At 41.9% G+C, this 20,864-nt stretch overlaps 1 protein-coding gene across 4 annotated transcripts in view; it reads left to right on the top strand.

The window, feature by feature from the left end:
- The window catches only part of Trpc4 (transient receptor potential cation channel subfamily C member 4), a 178,327-nt gene that overhangs the window by 127,891 nt on the left and 29,572 nt on the right, over positions 1-20,864 (top strand). For all 4 annotated transcript variants that reach the window (XM_052731055.1, XM_052731056.1, XM_052731054.1 and 1 more), the window contains one exon: positions 5,784-5,923. In XM_052731055.1, the coding sequence (XP_052587015.1) occupies positions 5,784-5,923 (140 nt within the window). The remainder of the gene's footprint in view (positions 1-5,783; positions 5,924-20,864) is intronic.

Genomic DNA, 20,864 nt, shown 5'->3' on the forward strand with positions numbered 1-20,864 from the left:
CAAGGGAGAGAGACACCAGTTAACTGTCAAGAAGATGCCCCAGCAGCGAGTGTGGAATACTAATTTCTCTTTGCTGTATGATCCTCAGGCTCGGGGGATTTTCTTGGATCCCCTCACTTGAACTAAGGAAGTATGAAAGGATAATCACCCTTGTGTCTCTCTGGTCTTTATTCCCTGGTTGCACAAAAACTGCACTGTCAGCACAGTGTGGCTTTCTTCCCACCCCCTTTCCAGTGTTTTCTCTTTGTGGACTATGGCAATGGAGGGGACAAGTGTGGGACAGCAGAAAGCGTCCTAAAATCTTTCAGTAACCTACCCAAAGGAGGTTATCTGTAGTGTATACATCTGCAGGCTGCCTTCAGGAAGCGCGTTCTGTGGGCTTTTGTCTTCCACTTGGTTGAGGTTTTAAATATATGCTGAGACCCTAGGAGCTGCCCTTAGTTTATTGTCTCTTGGAGGTCCAGTATCACGTCAATCCCCATTACATAAAATAACTTCCAGTAAGACGATTATTTTTGACAGAGACAGACATCTGAGCCCAGAGACACATTCTAGTCCCTGATTTGAAAAGCAAAGGAAAATTCCACTAGTAAGGAATTCTTTGTGTTCTTTGTATCTTTGTTGATTTGATGTCTCACCAGGGGACTCTGTCTTCAATAAAGGGGCAGCAGAGGACAGAGCCCGGCAACTTTGGGCCTTGAGCACCAGGCCCTCGGGGTTACTTTGGTGAAAAGGTGTCTCACTCTTTGTTCAGGCCTGTTGTTTTCTGCCTGTGTGTATACCCACAGCAAGAGAGGACAAGGCCAAAGACCCCCTCCCCTCCCCTCCCAGGAACCCAGTTACACCCCAGAGTTTATAATCTGGACTGCAGAATGGGAAATCCGAGACTACCTGCTCCCTGGAATCCTCACAGCCATGTTCAGGTTAAAGCTCTCAAGTGTCCCCAGTGAAAAACGCCACAGGATAGCTTTAAAAAAAAAACAACAAAAAACAAAAACAAACAAACAAACAAACAACATCCAGGGCAAGCCTCCAGAGCATTTTGAAAGGAAAGGAAGTTCTGTCTTGGGCTCATTCTCTGATTCTCTTTCTATCCTGGGTCCGTACTCTTGACTTCCAGGCCTGTAATAAGGCTTCTAGCACAGCTCTGAGAAATCATGTCATCTGTTTATAAACAGAGAGCGAGATGTTGAAATGTTCCATTCTGGGGCCAGGACAAACACGCTGTGACAGAAGTCCCCCGAAGCTCTGTTCTCTCCCGCTTTGTCTTCAGTTTCCCTGAATAGTCAGCTTGCTGGATGCATCTCAGTTTGTACTAGCACCCTCTCATTTTTCTAATGGCTTGTTTATTCAGAAATGTGGTGACTCTTGCCAGAAGAGATAAATAAAACTTGGCATTTCACTAGCATGATTACAGCAGCCTAAAAACCAACAACCATCAAGCAGGTATGAGGACATGGTGAGGTGATGCTCTGACCCAGTGCTAGACTAAGGAAAAGATTCTAGGGCTGGAGAGATACTCCCGAGGACACAGGTTCAGTTCCCAAAACCCACATGGTGGTACACAACCATCTGTAACTCCAGTTCCAGGGGACCTGATGCCTTCTTCGGGCCTCTGTGGGGACTGCGCTCCCATACTGCTCCTATATACATACAGACAGTTAAAACACTCATACAAATAAAAAAAAAATGAATACGTCTTTTAAAAGTATTTCAGCTCATTAACTAACAAGTGTTAAATGGTAATGTTATCTGTAACTGAAGTTAAGTTATAGTGCTGGTGCAAGTTCCTAAAGACTGCTGCTGTTAGAGTTACCAGTTTTATCTGGATCTTTTTTCCCCTCTCTCTTGTCAGAAGGGAGGTAAGAGGCTGGGTGGTCAGGAAAGTCATGTGAAATCCATCTCCATGGACTCCACAGAAGCCTTTCAGGTTTCAGAACTGTTAGTCTTAGGAAACCTTGGGTATCATCCAGTACTAACTTCCAATTGAAGTTTCACTTCCTTGGACCCTAAAGAACTCCCAAGCTAAAATATTACCGTGTAGTATTTAGGTCTGCTTCTCTCAGACCTTGTCAAGGGCTTTCTCTGCCCTCCAGTGCATCAGTGTTCTGATTGCTTTGCAGGTACTCTAAGATCTGTAACATTTGATAATACATATAAATTTGAGATGCCTGAATCAGAAGTACATGAAGAGAGGATGAACTAGTGTTGCTCTCTAGAGAGATACATAGACTGGGTTTCCATACCTTGCCAAAATTGTTTCTGAGGATGCACAGTGAAAGGCATTCTAGACCCTAGGTTGGAAGGTCTGCCTCCCTAAGTCCAGAGCAACACAACTGCCAGAGAGTTCTTCACAGTTGGCAGGAAGCTATCTGTCCATCCTTTACCAGTCAAATATCTGAACTATACAATCAGGGCAGGTTGCTCAAGTCCTTGTCTACTTGTAGACGACAGATCTTAATCTCATGCCAGATATTTTAATAGTCAAACATTGCTTGGAAATCTTCTACAATTGTGGTAGAATCTTGTAATTGAAAGTCATATAATCCCAACCCTTTTTCCAGTTGTGACAGGTGATGAGTTGGCTATTGCTATAAAGCTGATCCTTACAGTGCAGCCTGGCACCACCCTCATCGGACTGGCATAGTCTAGTTCCCATCTCTGTGTGTTCTACTGAAGGCTAACGGGACACATACCTGCCCATCAATGCTTTCACATGCATATCTTCTGATCTCCAGGGATTGGCAAAATTTTATATAAAAAATAAATAATGGCTATTGAAAGATCTGCCTGGTAAGAAATTGTCCTGGACACTGCATTTGGAGATTCAGACCCTAGTGTCCTCATTAATTAGTAGTCCAGCAGAAGTCACACTGCCTCTTTGTGCTATAGTTTTCCATGTAAGCTGTGGTGATGGACAGGATCCCAAGAACCTGTCCAGAGTATCAAGAAGAAATACCTTCAGTGTGCAAGAGGAAAGTGTCGTCATGTGTGCCAAGTTTTTTCCCTCATTATATGAGATACATTCTAAGTTTCTCAACAGCTCTGAAATCCAGTGTGTGAATTGCATCTTTTTTAGTTCTGTGTTTCTCCTTTCTTCAAAGGTGTCAGCAATAGTCCTAACCCTACATGACAGCTCAAGAGATCTATGCATGAAGAAGGTCACAGAGGGTAATCTAGTTAGGATGTCATACTGACACTGGGGGCAGAAGGACCCTGTTGTTCTAATTCAGAGTCACAATGGGTTCTCTGCATGAGCCCTCGGGATGGAGAGGTCTGTGATGATGCCCTTCTTGCTATGGCATTCAGACTTGGCAGGTCATAGATAGGGTGGTTTCCTGTTCCCCACCCAGTGATAGCATCCACTACACTGGGTGTTCTTATAAACCTGATGCCCAAGACTATGTCTTGCCTCTTCCTCAGGTTAAGCATTTTGCTCCTTATATGAGAGATGACTGGACCAGGTCTGTGTCTTTCCCACACAAGTAACCATCGCATGTCCTGGCTCCAAGTATAATCTTCCTCTTGAGTATGAGTGGGAGAAGTGGAGAAGAACACACAGGGGTGTTAGTCAGTTCCTACTTTCCACCTTATTTCTGAGGCAGGGTCTGTCTTATTGTTTGTTGCCATGGGGCTTCATACTCCAGAAAAGCTGACCTGTGATCTTCTGAGGAATCGATCTCTGACTCTCATCTTGCCATAGGGTCCCTGGCATTACAGACACAATCTACCACTTCGCAGTATTTACGTGGATTACAGAGATGGAAATCATGTCATCATGCTTGCAAGGCAAGCACGCTTCTCCTGACCCCCTGTTCTTGTTCCTCGTAGGGGACTAGAAGAGGGGCGTGCTCTTCTATGAACCCGACTCCTCTTCATTTCTTACATTTCTTGCGAAGATGTGACAAGTTATGGTATTTATAGTTAATCTGACTTTTTCTTGCATTTAGTAAAAAACCAATTATAATCTTTTCAACTTCCCGTTGAAAAGATTATATCAGCAGCTATCAAACTTGGTATTTTACATGTGGCATTTCTGTCTATCATTATTATTCAGGAGTCTCATTTATTTTGATGAGTGTAGTTATAATAAATGAATTTATCTCTTTAAAATTTCATAGTGCAAGATCATTTGAAAGCTCTCATTAGGTCCTAAAAATAGTAATTAATTATTTTAATAAGATTATGGAGATAAAATAATGACCTATATAAATACTTTATAAATACTCTGGAGAATTGCATAATGCAATATTTTCTGCTAGAGAAGGGAAGATAATTCATATTGGTACTGAAGTTATTGCTTAGTATGGTATGCCTATGGTACTTAGTAAATTGACATCCCTTCTCTGAGATTGAAAGTTTTGCTTAGTATGGTATGCCTATGGTACTTAGTAAATTGACATCCCTTCTCTGAGATTGAAAGTAGACCTCTGAAAGCACCAGTTGCCTGAAGAATGAAAGTAAGATACCTTGATCATTTTACTAAAGTAAAGCATTTGTTTTGTTTTTCCAGATAAACTATTTTCCATCAACTTTTAAAGTCATTTGACTTTGGAGAAAAATATAGTTCAAACCATGCTTACAAGAACATTCTATGACATTCCCATGAAAAGAAAATGTAGTTACAGAGAAATTAAAAACCTACACTTTTCAAAAGACTTTATTATTATTATTACTTCTTTTACTTTGTGGATGGGCATTTTGTGTGCATGCTGTAAGTGCATCACGTGCCTGCAGTTCCCTCAGAGGCCAGAAGGAGGCAGTGGATTCCCTGAGAACTGGAGCAAGATTTTACTGGTGTAGCTTCTGATTGCCTGGAGACACAGCCTCACAGCAAACCCCTTAATCCTCTGGATCTGACAATCTTTCTACACATCTTCTGTGATGTTCCATGATGTGTCGGGTGTTTTGTAGATGTATTTGTTGGAATTGGGCTCCACAGCTCTGAGTTTTGATTAGTTGTAGCTTTCTGTAATGGCTCCACCTGTTTCAAAGAGAAGTTTCCTTGATAAGGGCTGAGGGCTAAAATTATCTGTGGGTAAAAGGACAAATGAGCTAAACAAGGATGGCACCAATTGTTATACTAAAGTGGACAGAGAAAGGCCCATGACTCCCTGCCCGAACCGTTACAGTCACCTAAGGAATGCTGGGAAAGGGAGAAATAGTCTTCCCCAGGGAAGAGCACACCTATTGGTTGTCCAATACCAAATAGTTAACCCTGAAAACACACGTACAAGTAACATTGTGTAGGTTGAGCAGGTTATATTTAGGAATATATGTATACACATATATTCATGTAACAATATTTAATGAATTATGAGGTGTGAATTTGAAAGAGCAAAGAGGGGTATATGGGAAGGTCTGGGTAGAGAAAAGGGAAGGGAGAAATTATGTGATTATATTATAATCTTAAACAGAAAGAAAAAACATGGAGAAAAAAAATGGTTGTTGTGAGCCCCCAGGTGGATCCTCTTGCAAAAGCAGTAAGTGCTCTTAACAGCTGGTCTATCTCTACAGCCCCAAACATCACACTTTTAAAATGTAATGTATCAAATGAACAAATTAAATGGTGAGCTAAAAAAAAAAATCTTCAAGAGTTAGCGTAGTGTCCTCAGTCTTCAAAGTTGTTTGAGACCCACTATTATCTGTAAAAGAGTTACTGGGTCTAACATAATCACACCATCTCTCGTGGCTTCAGTATCTGTGGTAACTCCAGGGCATCTCTCTTTTGTTAGTAATTTGGTTGAAAGTCACACTTACAGTGAACATCTTTGTAATTGCAGGTTTTATATGGGGAGAAATTAAACAGATGTGGGACGGTGGACTTCAGGATTACATCCACGACTGGTGGAACCTGATGGACTTTGTGATGAACTCCCTGTACTTGGCAACGATCTCCTTGAAGATCGTCGCGTTTGTGAAGGTAAATGCTCCTTACGTTGCTGATAATGTATCCACCTAATCCTTAAAGATGCATCTTCAGTTGCCATTAGTTTTAGTAAGAGACGCTTTTTATGTGGTGTTTACTAGTTGTTATTTTATTTATAGGGCTGAAGTTCAGAAACAATGCATGTCCTCTAATTGCTATCATAGGCACTTCCAAGCTGCCACGTTATCACCTTTCTGCAAACTGAGATGGCTGCCTCAAATGAAATAGCCCTTCTAACTCCAGTTCCTTCTAATTCCAATGAAATTCTACTTCAAACACCACTTAAAATTTGCCAACCCAAATCTATTTTTACAAGCTACAACAAGTAGATAAATTTTCATTGGCAAATCAGAATATTTGAAAGCATTGATAGGATTATTTCAACTTGAACTAATAGCGTGATGTGGTTGGAGCAAATTAGAAATTCTCTGTCCTTGTACCGTTCATCACGCTCCTGTCCATCTGAAATTAGCTGCAGGATTTGTGCATCGGTCCTTCCCCAGTTACATAATTTACATACAGCTTTAGTTCTGCCGTGACAATGGAGGTCATGTTTGTGCTTTGAGGGACCTGTTTCAGACTCAAGTGTTGTATTTTCCCTTTCGCTGCTTTCATTTTGTCTCTTCCTTTTTGCCTCCTTTAAAATATAATTTGCTACAAAATGATTAGTGAATTGGTCTTTTTTGGGGGGGAAGATTCTGATTGGTGCCACAGGAATAATGCATGCAATTTATGATCCAAAATTTAAAAAAAGGCACACATAAAATTCTTACTTAATATCTAAACAATGCTCTAATTCTCTGTGAACACTCATGTATTATATATAGGGACAAAATTGCCCAAATTTGGGAACTTTACGGCTAGATCTTGGTCAATTAAAATGTTGCCAATATTCACCAAAATGCCAAAGAAACACAATTTCTATCAATTTTATGGAAAGCAAGCTCCCTTGAGAATAGGAACTTAATTTTCTAATTTTCCCTCTGTGCATTAATGGCAATGACCTCTAATAGTGGTTAGGACAGCAAAAGACAGTCACTTACTGTAAGGAGACTGCGGTCCAGGTGACTGTCAGTCTGCCCTTAGTACTGCAGTCGTCTGTGGTTCAGGTCCTGAGAGTGACCTGCAGAGTCAGATTGGGTCCACCCGGTACTGACACATGTAGCTGGTCCCACTATCTCACAAAATCCCAGGGTTATATGACTCTAGCTGTACTCTGACACTTCCACACTTCCAGGGACGTAAAAATGACCAGGAAAGCTTGGAGGCCTCTTCTCTATGCCAGGATTTTAAGTTGGTTCTGTCATGGGAGGATCTGAATTTGTATTTGAAGAGGTTAAGTTAAGCCTGGCATCTTGTTGTTACTGCTTCAGATTTTTTTTATCTTTGTTGGCATCACATTTGTACATGCTTATGGGATGTGGTATAATATTTTAACACATGTCTAGACTATGTACTGACCAGATCAGGGTAATTACTGTCTATATCTCTTTATTATTTCTTTGTGTTTAGAGCCTTCAAAGATTTCTCTTCAGGCTCTTCTGTGTATATAAATTATGTGTGTATGCAATGTTTATATATATGTGTGTGTATGTGTATCATTATAAACTACAATAACACTCATATTATTATATAACAACTTTAAATAAAACATATATATGGTTAAAACTAAAGAGATAAATATCTCATATCTTGCTTTTGGTATTACAGTCATTTTAAGAGTTAAGCCTTTCAGTACAGGATTAGAAAAGAAATATATATTTTTTTCCATTATTAATCTCCACCAGCTCCTCTTCTATCTTTTCTTAATTTTAAATTTGTTTTTTTTTAGAATTTCATACATGCTTACTGTACTTACATCATGTCCACCCTGTCTCTCTCCCCCTTCCAACTCCTTCTGTGCCCCCTACCCAATTGCAAATTCATGATCTCTTCTTTAATTACTGCTCTTACATATGTCAGTTGCCCTCTACTGTTTCCTTGCCTCCTCTGGTCTTCGGTGCTGTTCGACCTTCAGAGTGGTGTTTAGCCTCTGCGCATAAGAGAGAACAGGGCGTTGCAGACCTCTCTGTGTCTGGCTCATTGCACTTAGCAGAAATCCATGGTTCCAGCATGTTCTGTCAATAAGATGACTCCATTTCATGGCTGATTCATATCCTGTTTTATGTGTGCTGCATTTTATTTATCTATCTATTCTCTAATAAATAAGGTAATGAATTGACTCTGGCGTTGGCTATTGTAAACCACGCTGCCGTAAGAATACAGGTACAGATAGTATTTCTCATTTTTATTAGCTCTTTGAGAATTTTGTATTTTGATCCTATCCATTCCCTCCCCCAGTGCCTTCCAGGTCCACCCGCTTCCTCACCAACTCAACTTTGTGTCCTCTCTTTTTCCTAATATGTGTTGCCCATATACTCTTAGGTGTATGGCCTTCCACTGTAACGTGACTGATTAATCAGGGACCACAACCTTAAAGACAACTGACCATCCCTCTCCTAGCAGCTGTAAATTGCCAACATCTCCTCAGCTAGGGATGGAACTTCATGCCCATCTCCCCTCTGTATGGTGGGATTTATCTGACTTGAGTTTGTGCATGCTTTCACAAACACTGTGAGCTCACAGGTACAAATGACCTGCCTTTAGGTCATAGGTACAAATGACCTGCCATTGTTGTCACCTACCACCTCTTGCTCACACAGTCTTTCTGTGCCTTCTGCCACAGTGGTCCCTTAACCTTGGGGAGGAGTAGTGTGATATAGAGGTCTCATTCAGGGTCAAGAATTCCAGTCACTCTCTATACCTTGTATCTCTGCAAAGATGAACTTCTCTGATAAGGGTTGAGATGTACATTCATCTATGAGTGTAACAATAGGTTATTAGGAGTCAGATTAACAAATATACTGCTTTGATATTTGTGGGAGTCCACAGAGGTTTCCTAGTGAGTTCTGAGCTTGCTTTACCCAGCAGGGCTGCATAAGGGGATGGATTGATCATGTGCCTGGTTACCGGGTGTTTGGAAAGGTCTGCACTTGGGCTGTGTGGTATGCTTTGATCTAGCAAGGGGGAGGTCTTTTGCCTCACCCCTGGCATTGTTATAAAAAGCCCTTTTGAAGAGACACCAGGGGCCAGTGGATTTTGATCCAGGTCCTCCCAAAGCTATCCTGTGTTTCCGTCTGTTTCTCTCCCCACTATATTTCTATCTACAAATTCCTTATGCCTTTTTCCTCCTCATAGGAACCCTGTAAAAGGTGGGAGCTGGGAGTGGGTCTCCCATAGATGGTGCCAGAACTAGGGACTTGGGTGCAGAGGAAGTTAAGGGAGAGTAGGAAAGAACCTGCGGAAATGGTTGGATATGTCCAGTTTTGTAGTGGAAGTTAAAGGTGGTGGTATTTTATTCTTCGGGAGCTATAACTGTACATATAAAGCAGTATAGAAATGGTTAGGCTGTAGTGAGTGTCTCTCTCTGTCTAGGTTTCTTTCTTTTTCCATCTCTTAATTTCTATCTATTAAAATTAGGAAAAAAATATAAAGTATAATATAGGAACATAGTGTAGGAAAAAAACTTATGGTGAAGTAGAAAAGCAACAAGACAGAGGAGCTGTGTTCTTGGGACTCTGAACGCAGACTTCTGGAGAAGAATCGAAGTCATGCAAAAATACTAGAGGACAATGGGCAGAAAAAGATTCCTGTGGACAGCTTAAATCTGAGTCCTGAGTGGCAGGGGGCAAAAGTTTTCCCTGAAGCGGATTCGGGTGAGACAAAACCCTCCGTTCCAGTGCCACTGGATTAAAATGCTTGCTGATAACACCATTCAATTAGGGTTTGTTCCTTCTTGGCCATGAAGCTGAAATTAGGGAACAGAAGTCTTGAGAAAAACTTAGTAATCTCTCTCTCTCTCTCAAAAACTGGAAGCTTTTCAGATCTTTCCCTCTCCGATCTCTCTTCTTTCTGTAAGGGAAAAATGAGACTCACCTGGAGGGAACACAATCCCCTAGAGCATTGCAGACCCTCACGGTTAGCACTGCTAGTCCTGTCTCCCCTTCAAGCCAGTCTTAGAAAAGCAGTTAGGGGCAGAGCATATGCAGAGGTACTGAGGAGGCTCAGCTGCTGCGGGACATTTGGCTGGGCCCAGCTGTGGGAGAAGAGTGTGACACTTAGTGTAGGGCCTGAGCCATGACAGTGGCTGCAGCATCAGGGGAGGGGATATCCTGGAGGAGGGGACAAGCCAGGAAAAAGAGGATCTATCCAAGGGGGAAAAAATCTGTCTGAAAAAGCTCTTATTTCAGGTACTCTTTTCACTGACACGGTGAGGAGGGGGAGCGAAGCCCCAAAGGGTTTTTTTGCTGCTCTGGTTTGAGGGCATGCAGATGGGTATGACCTACTCCAGGGATAGTGCCAGGTGAAGAGTCTGATTAGGGAGGTACATCTGTGCCCTAATGTGAGCTTAGAGAATACGGAAAAACCCTGTGGCAAAAGAACAAAAGTTTGATCTTGACAGACCCTGTGAACAGAACTGGGAGAGGAACAGGCACAATTGGTTACAACTGGGTTTTCTCCTGAACCCAGAAAGGCAGCTTGGGAAATGTAGTTCATAACAGCATGACGGCGTAAAGAAACGCAACTTGTGAAATATAATTTGTGACAGTGTGGCAGTATAAGCAGGCCAGGAGAAAAGCTCAGATAGAGCAGTAAAATCCCCAAGGGAGATACTGCCGGTACTGCACTGCCCCAAAATTCTGCTTTTTCAGCATCAAAATGCAGCTTTTTCAGGTGCTGTTAGAAAGCTTAGCTTACATCCTGGAAAACCCTGCCTGTCAAGAGGCAATTAAACTGCTAGTGCCATTTGTCAACAAGCCATTTTGAGAAAGCAAGGGAAAATGACTCGAACACCAGGAAATTGCTTTAGGTGTGGAAAAAAACGTATGGGCAAATAAGAAACTTGGGTTGTGCTTGAAATGCAAGAGAGAGACACTGGCATCATTAAAAGAGCTCATGGTGATCTTAAAAAGCATCTTCAAAAATACTAAGAAGGGGGAAAATTGAACCCTCAGTTACCAAATGAAGCTTGATGGCTGCCTGAGTTTGGTGAGGTGTGTGAAACAAAGAAATGTGAGCTCTAATAATACTGTAGCTGCTGACGTTTCTCCAGAAAAGCTGTAATGACAGGGAACCTGGAGCCACACTGCTTTGGTTTCAATGCAGGTTCCTTTAAGAAAGATGGTTCCTAATAGCTGCGCAGGAAGTTTTTTCTAAGAGCTTTGCAGCAGCTCAGTACGGTAATTCCACCCTGGTCCTGAGGCAAGGTTCTTGGGGAAAACTGCCATACAGTGCTGCTGTAGCTAGGAGTGAAGTTTCAATAGCACTTTGTTTGAATTGTGGCAGTCAGTTTGGGTGAAGGGACAACCCCTGACTGGTAACCATCTACCGCTGGGTCCACTTCTGCCAGTTCCAGAATGGCTGAAAGGGCCCAGCGGGAAAGGTGAATTTGGGGGGTGACATTGTCCCGAGTGTTACAGCTCCCTAGCAACACCACTCACCAAATCCCAGGGTGGAAGGAATTGGATATAACAACTCTAGAGCCACTGATGAATTAGGCTCTGGTTTCAACTGTCAGGGGAACTTTAAGGATGTTATCAAAACTGACTGTGAACTTCAGAAATGAAGCAGTTTTGAGTTCACCTGCAATTTGAACTGTGATGATTCTCGATTCATGTACTCTTTTTTATTGGAAGAAAACATAACAAGTTCTGTTAAGAGATTTGTTTTGGATGTTTGCTGAAGTTTACAAGGTAGTCCTGTAGAGTCTCTTTTTGAATATAAGTTTGTAAAAAGAATAAATATGTGTAGTGATATCGTGCTAGTTGTAAATATGTATAATAATGTTCATATTAGAATTATGTTGATATTAATTGAACCATGGTTTGGTGATACTAAGGGAATCTTTAAGTTTGATGCACTTTATTTGATGCAGTTTGCATCAAGAGTTTAGTGATTTGAAACAAGGGCTTGGCACAGCTAAGGCTGTTATAGCCATCTTAAGACCCATTCAAGAAAGGACATTCCATCTTGGTCATCCTCTATTCCTTTAGTGGAGGTGTGGCAGCCTAGGGATCGCTGTGGTTGTTCCAACTATTTGTAAGCTCTTAGCAGGGACCTGTGTTAAGCTCTGTACCCATTCCTGTCAGAAGCTGGTAGTCAAAGATGGGCAACTTCCTTCTTGATAGCTTCCAACCTAAGCCAGAGTATGCTTGATGGAAAGTGTATCTCCATGACGAGTAAGGAAGATTAGTAAAGAAGGATGACCTAAGACAGGCACAGCATATCTGAGGGGCCTGAGGGACCCTTTAAAATATTAAGAAGAGGAACCTGTGGGAGCCCACAGAGGTTTCCTGGTGAGATCTGAGCTTGCTTTACCCAGCAGGGCTGCATAAGGGGATGCATTGACCACGTGCATGGTTACCAGGTGTTTGGAAGGGTCTGCACTTGGGCTGTGCGGTATGCTTTGATCTAGCAAAGGGGAGGTATTTTGCTTCATTCCTTGGCATTGTTATAAAAAGCTCTTTTGAAGAGACATAAGGGGCCAGTGGATTTTGATCCAGGTCCTCCCAAAGCTATCCTGTGTTTCCGTCTGTTTCTCTCCCCACTATATTTCTATCTACAAATTCCTTATGCCTTTTTCCTCCTCATAGCAACCCTGTAAAAGGTGGGAGCAGGCCTCCCACAGACATTTTGACACCATTTCCTATTCTAAAACTGGCTGATCTGAATCTTTGAGGTATTCTGTTTTTAGTTCAGTGAGGTTCCTTAGATATTTGTGCTACCTAATAGATGTACTTGTTTACATTCCCACCAGCAGTTTTAAGAGTTTCTTTTGCATGCATATTTATCACAAATTATCTTTTGACCTATTTAATAACAACTATTCTGTCTTAGAGAAATGGCATCTTCTCTTCATTTTAATTTACATTCTTGTGATATTTTGTGACACTGGACTTTGCTTCATGTACTCACTGACTATTTGTGTTTCGTCTTCTGAGAAATGTCCATTCAGATCATTGACCCACTTTAGAAACTGAATTACTTGGTTCCTATTGCAGAGTTTCTTGTAGTTGAAGGAAGACACTTTGAAGACTGAATCAACAAAGAGCTCTTTAAATACAATTACCATCAAAAACATTTCAAGTAAGATAAATAATTTTCACTCACATTATTACGATGCTACTTTTGATGCAGGTGGTTTTCATATGTAAGAATTCAAGTGTTTATTGTGTGCATTTATACAGATGAGTTAAGCCTTTACATGGGGGAGGGTATGAAAAGAGAGGAGAGAGAAAGAGAGAGAGATAGGAGAGAGAGAGAGCTCTATTTCCCTTTGAGGACATGTTCCCAGTATAGACTCTTGTAGACCCATCTTCCACAGAGTCTGCAACCCCCCAATGTTACCAACACCTGTTGTCCTTTGAGGAACATTGCAGATCCAAATGACGGCACAGCCTTTGAAACCAAGACTATTCCTGATATGACTACAGCTTATATACCACTTCCTACCTATACTGCTTGAAACAAGCTACTCAATATCTCAAATACCTTTTCTAATAAATAGCAATAACCATCAAAGGAGCTCACATAAAAATTAAGTATTTACTCTGACTTTGTATAATGCCCTAGTTTGGTCTCTGTTCCTATGATAAACACTACCAAAAGTGACTTGGGAAGGAAAGGGTTTATCTCCTCTGACAGCTTACAGTCAGTCCATCGTGAAAGGAAGTCCAGGCAGGAACCTGGAGGCAGGAACTGAAGCAAAGATCATGAAGGAATGCTGCTTACTGACTGACTTCCAAAGCTTGTTTGGGTTGTTTTCTTACACAACTCAGGACCACCAGCACAGAGGTGGCACTGCCCACAGTGGACTGCACCACCTTATGTCAGTCATTAATCAAGAATATGCCCCCAAAGACTGGCCTAAAGGCCACTCGAATGAAGGAAATTCTTCAACTGATGCCCCTATTTGCCTGTTTGTGTTGCCTATGTCACAAGACCCTCTGAGCAAAACCACTACCAATATCTGATACAAAACACACAGGGGTTTATTGATAACAAGCAAACCCGGGCTTGGTCCTTGTCCAACACTCTGACACAGCAGGTGGAGGATGATGGCCCTGAGCTCTCAGAATGAGGGGTTTTTAAAGGAAAAAAAACACAAGCAGGGTGGTACAAGCCTTTGCATCATATGATTGGGTGAGGGTGTGTAACCTTTGAATTTACTGGTTGGGGGTTACAGTTATCATTTTTAGGCAGGCCTGGACAAGTCCCAGGCTTTGTCCTTGAGCTGCCATGGAGGCTGGCTGGCCTAGCACGTTCTGACTGTAGGGGCTGACTCAGTGGCCCAGGGTCTGTCCTTGACTCAAGCACATAGCTCTAAGTTGGTGAGGGGTCCCAGACAGTAAACAACTGCCTGAACCTTGAGTAGTCAGAGAACATGCAGAAAGGGAGCTACTGCAAGGACTGTGTCTTTTGTTCACGGCCCTCTCAGAAACTGCTTGCTCCAGTCTCAGGAAACTGAAATTGAGGCCTGATCTCTGAGAGAAGACTGACAGCCTGTTATGGCATCTGCTTGATTCTTTCTTGTGTAGGTGTCTTTCATTTGTGTCAGGTTGACAGAGACGAAGCAGCACATACATGTGAAGTGTTACAGTGTTCATAGACTGGGCATACACACATACAGGACTTCATTTTTCTCTTTGAATGTGAGCTTTGATTGTGCTTCCTTGAACGCTTTGCTGGTTTTTATACCTCATGGGATGGTTGTTAAAAAAAACTTTTTCTCCTAATACACAAGAGCTTGTTGATCTCTAGAACACAATTTGAAATCTTATTTTGGTTTCATTGAGACTGATTCAGTCCTACTTTTCACCCACCCCATTTCTATATGCAAAGCTTGTTTCTCAAGTTTAGCTTCAATCATTTGACAGGTATGATTAAATATCTATAACTCTTGACTGGGTAACATGTATTTTTGACAATCAAAATTAATATGAACAATTTTATACAAGCAATTGTTTTCACAGCCATGGTAGCTTTTTACATCACTTTGATAAACAGCTTTGACTGTATGACTCCATTGAATCTCCCTCTGACCAGTTAGCAGGTGGACAAAGACTGTTGCTTCTGTCGTATGAGTGATTACACACCAGAGCAACTCCACAGATATAGTGTTTTCTGTAATATTCTTCAGTTTTGCAGCAAGGAGCTATTATAGACAATTGAATACGACTTGTTTTTTCTAGAGTTATCTGCTAGGGAAGAAATTCTTATGCCATTCTCTTGTCTTTTCTACTTTATTAGCACAAAGGGAAACATTTTCATCTTGTAAAATAGTCATTGAAATTAGTATTTTCCCTGTAACCTCCTGTGACAAATGTGCTGGTCAGGCTGCATTACTGTATCAAATACCCCAGACAATCAACTTACAAAGAGAAAAGGTCTTCTTAGGTTCACAGACTGAAGGTGGTTGTCCATGGTTCCTTGGCACTTCTCTACTATGTTAGGAAGTACATGATGGAGCCAACTAGCCACCTCTAAGTGGGACAGAGAGGAATGAGGAAGAGACCATGGTCCCCTAATCCCCTCCTCTGGCATCTCCCTAAGGTTTCCTCATCTCCCTAGCACCAAACTGGAGGTCACGGCTTTAGGAAATGAGCCTTAGGAAGACATTCAAGATCTGACTATGGCAACCGCCATTTTCATAATACATCCACCTAAAAGTTTAACTCGTTTTTATTTACAGTTTGGCTTTCATGAATATGCATCAGCTTTATAAAGGGCACAAAGATGAAGTAGCATATTTTCCTATAGTCTAGGAACGTATGATCCAATATTATGATTCACTCCATCATCATCTTTTAGCACTCCTGCCAAGGTCTTCATGACTTGGGCCCAACCTACTCAGGCTCCTGTCACCGTTCCTAAACCCTCAGCTATATCCAGAAGCCCACATTTCTACAGATGATTCACCTTCCATATCTTCTGTGTCCTTAAACATGTCTGACTCTTCTCTTGTGATTTTAGAGCTTCAAAAGCAAAGAATTTCAGAAGACAGTGCTCCATTCAGGAGACACTAGGAACCCCACAACACATGGCTGATTAAATCTACAGAAAAGAGGAGTTCCCTTAGAAAGATCAATCTCAGCAGAAAAGGAGGCTTTAGGCAAAACTGCATCACAGGAGGAGTGTAGTGAAAAACAATGACTTGATGGGGTGGGGAAACATCCATGACGGTCTCAGAAAGGTAGGAGGTGTTTAGAACACCTGCTGTTCTTTCCTCTACAGGCTCGTCTACAGCATTGGGCTACCATCTTGGGCCTTGGGGATCCTAATGTCCCCTTATCTCCTTCTAAGGTAACAATAGACATTTCTTGATTAGTGTCTGTCTGTTTCACAATGTTGGTTTCGTGTGGTGGTTTCTCCTTTCATCGTGAGTACTTTAAAGACAGAACTTAACCATCTTTAGGCATCCATTGTAGGTTTCATGGATGAGTAACAGATGAAAAGTCTAAATTTTTAGAATTTACATTAATTTATAGGAAAGGTCTAAGCTTTCATGAACAGCATTTTGGGAAGAATGTGGCAAAACTGAAAATCTAGGGAATCACAAGTGCGGTAGCTTTGAGCTAGGGCATTGAGTACTAGACTACAGACAAATAATGCAAGATACAGGCTTCCTCCGTGAGCTCTTAAGACGTCAAAAATGTCATCTCCAGGAAAATGCCATCATGAGAATATTAATACATGCCGTGGCCAATTTTCTCCTTTAGAGGATAATTTAGCAACAAATTAACGAGGAGCTATGGTACAAGGCAAAGCAGTTAGGACATGTCATTGTAATAATGGAGGAAAGAGGGGAAACTGTTCTGAGACAGAATGAGAAAGATGAGCAGGTATTGTGCTTGGTATTGGATGTTATGGCTATGGTTGTGCCATTCCCTCAGATCAGGAGGCGTCAGTGGAGGGACGGAAAGGTGATGCATCCTGTTTTCTGTCTAAATTTGAGATATCCAAATGGGAAAAGTCAATCCAACAATAGAGTGTGAAACAGGACTAGAAGGTGGGAAGTCTAGGCTAGAGATGGGGAGTTGGGGTCAGCCCCGACAGCTGATAGTGTGAGAGGTACCTGAATGGAACTAGTGGGTGAGAAGAGGCTGGGAAAGCAAGATTATAACTAAAGAGCTGGAGAGACAGAGGAACGTGCAAGGCCTTGGCGCAACCTAGCCCAGGGGTGGAGTTTAAAACATGAAAAAATGGCTAATTTAATTATTTTTAAATTTTTGTTTACATATTTATTTCATACATTTCTACCCTCCTTCTCCCCACTCCAGCTCATCCTGTGTCTCCCCCTACTCTCTCTCTCTCTCTCTCTCTCTCTCTCTCTCTCTCTCTCTCTCTCTCTCTCTCTCTCACACACACACACACACACACACACACACACACACACACACCCTACTGAGTCCATTTAGTGTCGCTCATATGTACCTGTATAGGGATGACCACGAGATTGGATAACCTATTGGGGGCTCCTCCCTGGAGAAGACTGATTATTCCTGTCTCAGCAGACATTCACTGCCTGTAGCTCTTCATCTAGGGGTGGGGCATTATGAGATTTCCCCCATCTACATTGGTGGGTCAGCTGATGTTGTCATTGTGCAGGTCTTGTTTAGGTGACCATATTGTTAAATTTCATCGGTGCAGCGTCCCTGTCATGTCTAGAAGACACTGTCTCACAGCAGGTGTCCTGTCTGCTGGCTCTTACAGTCCTTCCACTCTCTCTTCCAAGATGTTTCCTGAGCCTTAGGTATAGGGGTTTGCAGTGTAGGTATAACAGCTAAAGTTTGGCACCCCACAGTCAGCTGTTGTAGATTTCTATAATGGAAAAAAATGACACTAAATTTTTTTTATAACTGGGCAAAAGAAAAAATTAAATTTTCAAATTTCAGTTTATCTTCTCTTTAGTAATTTCTATTTCTTTGTTAAATTTTTCTCATATTTTGAATTGTTTTCATTATTTTATTCAATTGTATTTTTGCAGTCTTCATTGAGGCCTTAATTCATATCCTTTTTCAGATTCTTAAACATCCTCATAATTGCTGTTTTGAAGTCCTTGTCTTGTGATTGAGCTGAACCGATCTTGGGGAATGGTGTAACAGGAGTGCTGGCTTCTGGCGGAAGCAGACTGTCTTGACTGCTGATGGTTGCATTTTTGTGCTGGGAACTAGGCATCTGGAGTTATGGTGTTTGTAGTGTGTCTTGGTGTAGCTATCTGTTCTCTCCTTTGTTGGGTGTGTGTTCAGTTCTTTGGTTGCTGTTGCCCCACTCTGACAGATGGTGGACCAGAAGAATGATGCTTGTTTTCCAGTATTAGGGCCATTCTGTGTCTTAGGGTTCAGACTCTGATTGTTCCAAGATCTGAAGTTCTGGTTAGAACCCTGGTTTCAGACTCCAAGCAGTACTGATGGGTGCAATGGATGATGCAGTGGGTAGGGTGGGTGGTATGCTAGAAGTGGGGAGGGGGACTGACTCTGCAGTTCTCTTATGTGCCTTGGGTCCTGTCTTAGTCAGTGTTCTATTGCTGTGAAGAGGCACCATGACCACAGCAACTCATAAAAGAAAGCATTTCACTGAGGGCTTGTTTACAGTTTCAGAGGTTTAGTCCTTTATCATCACAGTGGGAAGCATGGTGGCATACAGGCAGACATGGTGCTGGAGAAGTAGCTAAGAGCTACATCCTGATCAGCTGGCTGGCTGAGAGAGAGACTCTGGGCCTGGCTTGGGCTTTTAAAACCTCAAAGCCCACCTCTAGTGATACACACTTACTTCTCCTAATCCTTTCAAATAATGCCACTCCCTGGTGACTAAGCATTCAAATTTATGAGCCTATCGGAGCCATCCTCGTTCAAACTACCACAGTCCCACCTCCACTAAGGGAGGTGGAGGCAGAACTAGAGGTACCCTGGGGCTGCCAGGAATGACAGAGCATCTGAAGAGAATGGAGGTGGTTGTGAGGAGGCTGGAGCATGGGTTCCCTAGGGAAAAAACAGATGAGGGAAAACAGGGGTGGCCTTCTTGAGCCCCAGCCAAGAGTGGTGACTGTGGGGTCTCTCCGGGTTGTTGGGGAGTCACAAAAAGAATGGAGGTGTGCTTGGAGGAGTGGCTGGGTTGGGTGACAAGGAAGAACTAGGGGGACCCTGGATTCACAGCACCAGGAAGCCCAGACCCAAGGGGATGGAGGTGGGCTAGGAGGAGGACCTGGGACCAAAATCAAATTTCCAAATTAACATGTTAATATCCAACAATAGGTTTAGAAAATACACCAGTGGCCAAATACTTTATTCTCTAGAGGTTTAAAGAACATTGTGGTTTGCAAAGCTTTTTAATTGCTTCTTGAAACAATGTCTTATTTACTTACTTTATCTCAGTGTGCAGCCCAGGCTAACTTTGAACTCATATAACTTATGCTGCCCTCCAACTCACAATTCTCTCTTGAGTCTTAGGTGCTGGGATTACAGGTGTGTACAGCTATGCCTGGCTCAGTGGCCTCTTTAGAAGCCTAAGAAATTGTGCCTGTGCATGGCAGGATTAAACTTCAGCTGAAAAGAATAAGCTAAAAGCACTAATTACTCACTGTTCATGACTCTATTCTCTGACAAGAACCAAGGTGTCTGCATCAAAAAACAGACAAATTATTGATTTATACTGTGATCTGAGCCTCAGTCCCCATGTTCCAATTCCCCAATTGGACTGTGTGCGTGTGATGAGAGCCAGATGTGCCCTGTGCACAAGGGATTTCTACAATAAGAAAGGAAATCGGAAATTATGAATCTCAGAATTTACGGGATGCAGCTGAGCTGGCTGCCCATCTTTTCCCCTAGGGAGAGAAAGACCTTAACTTTCTTAAGTAAATAAATATTCTCTGCAGAATAAGGTCCTTGGGTTTATTATCTGGAGAATGGAAGCCTGTGGCTCCAGGGGAAATATTTGTGAGTCCCCCAGGAGCCTTTGTAACTTTTAATGATAGTTTGCCATTACAACACCATTAAACCCAAATAGCAACAATGTTCCCTCAAAAAGCCCTGACTCTGTGTGGTGTGATGATGTCTGTAAAGCATTACTTCCTAACTGCTACCAGCCCTACTAGACTCTGAATCCAGTGTGGATACTTATATAAGGGCAGAACTAGAGTCTTGTGCTGTAGAGGATTTCCCATTATTCTTTCAGTCACAGCCAAGATCGCCCATTAATAAGGGCTCTGTGTATATCATGTTCTTAGTAGAAATACACTCTGTTACAGTGTCATGATGGCGTCTAATCAGGTTGCCTCCTACTGGTGCAAAACTGCTAATAAGGCATAGCCTTTCCCCTATATTAGGACTCTAAAAGCCTTGACAACATATAGACTCTACCCATTTCTAATCTCTTCTCTCCTATTCACACAATACTTCGTGCTAATGTCCTTAAGTGTTTCTGTTATGATTAGTTGTGTCTCTCTGTGTCCTAGTCTATGATTATATTATGGGCAAACATCTTCCTAAGCACTCACTGTACACAGTGTTGAGTATTGAACATTTCAAGAAGTTTTAAAAAGTGTTACATCGTTAATCAACATACTTCCCCTTTTGTACTATATATAGTTTAGGACTCAAGAGCATTGACTATTATTAAATAATCATTTATCCTTGTTCAGACTTGATTGTTTTATAATGTCACTCAAGCAACAGTCTAAAAGTTGAATCTGGTCAGCTGAATAAGCTGTGTTCTTTGCAAGATTTTAAAATACAGTGTAGCAGTCAAGAACTAATTGATTAGTATGTGAAGATTTTAACACAGAGACATAAATTAAAAATAAGGACAGACCTATACAGCCATGTGAATTAAAGCTTGT

Source organism: Peromyscus californicus, unplaced genomic scaffold (genome assembly GCF_007827085.1).
Source record: "Peromyscus californicus insignis strain IS unplaced genomic scaffold, ASM782708v3 Scaffold_9__1_contigs__length_137607984, whole genome shotgun sequence".
Lineage (NCBI taxonomy): Eukaryota > Metazoa > Chordata > Mammalia > Rodentia > Cricetidae > Peromyscus > Peromyscus californicus.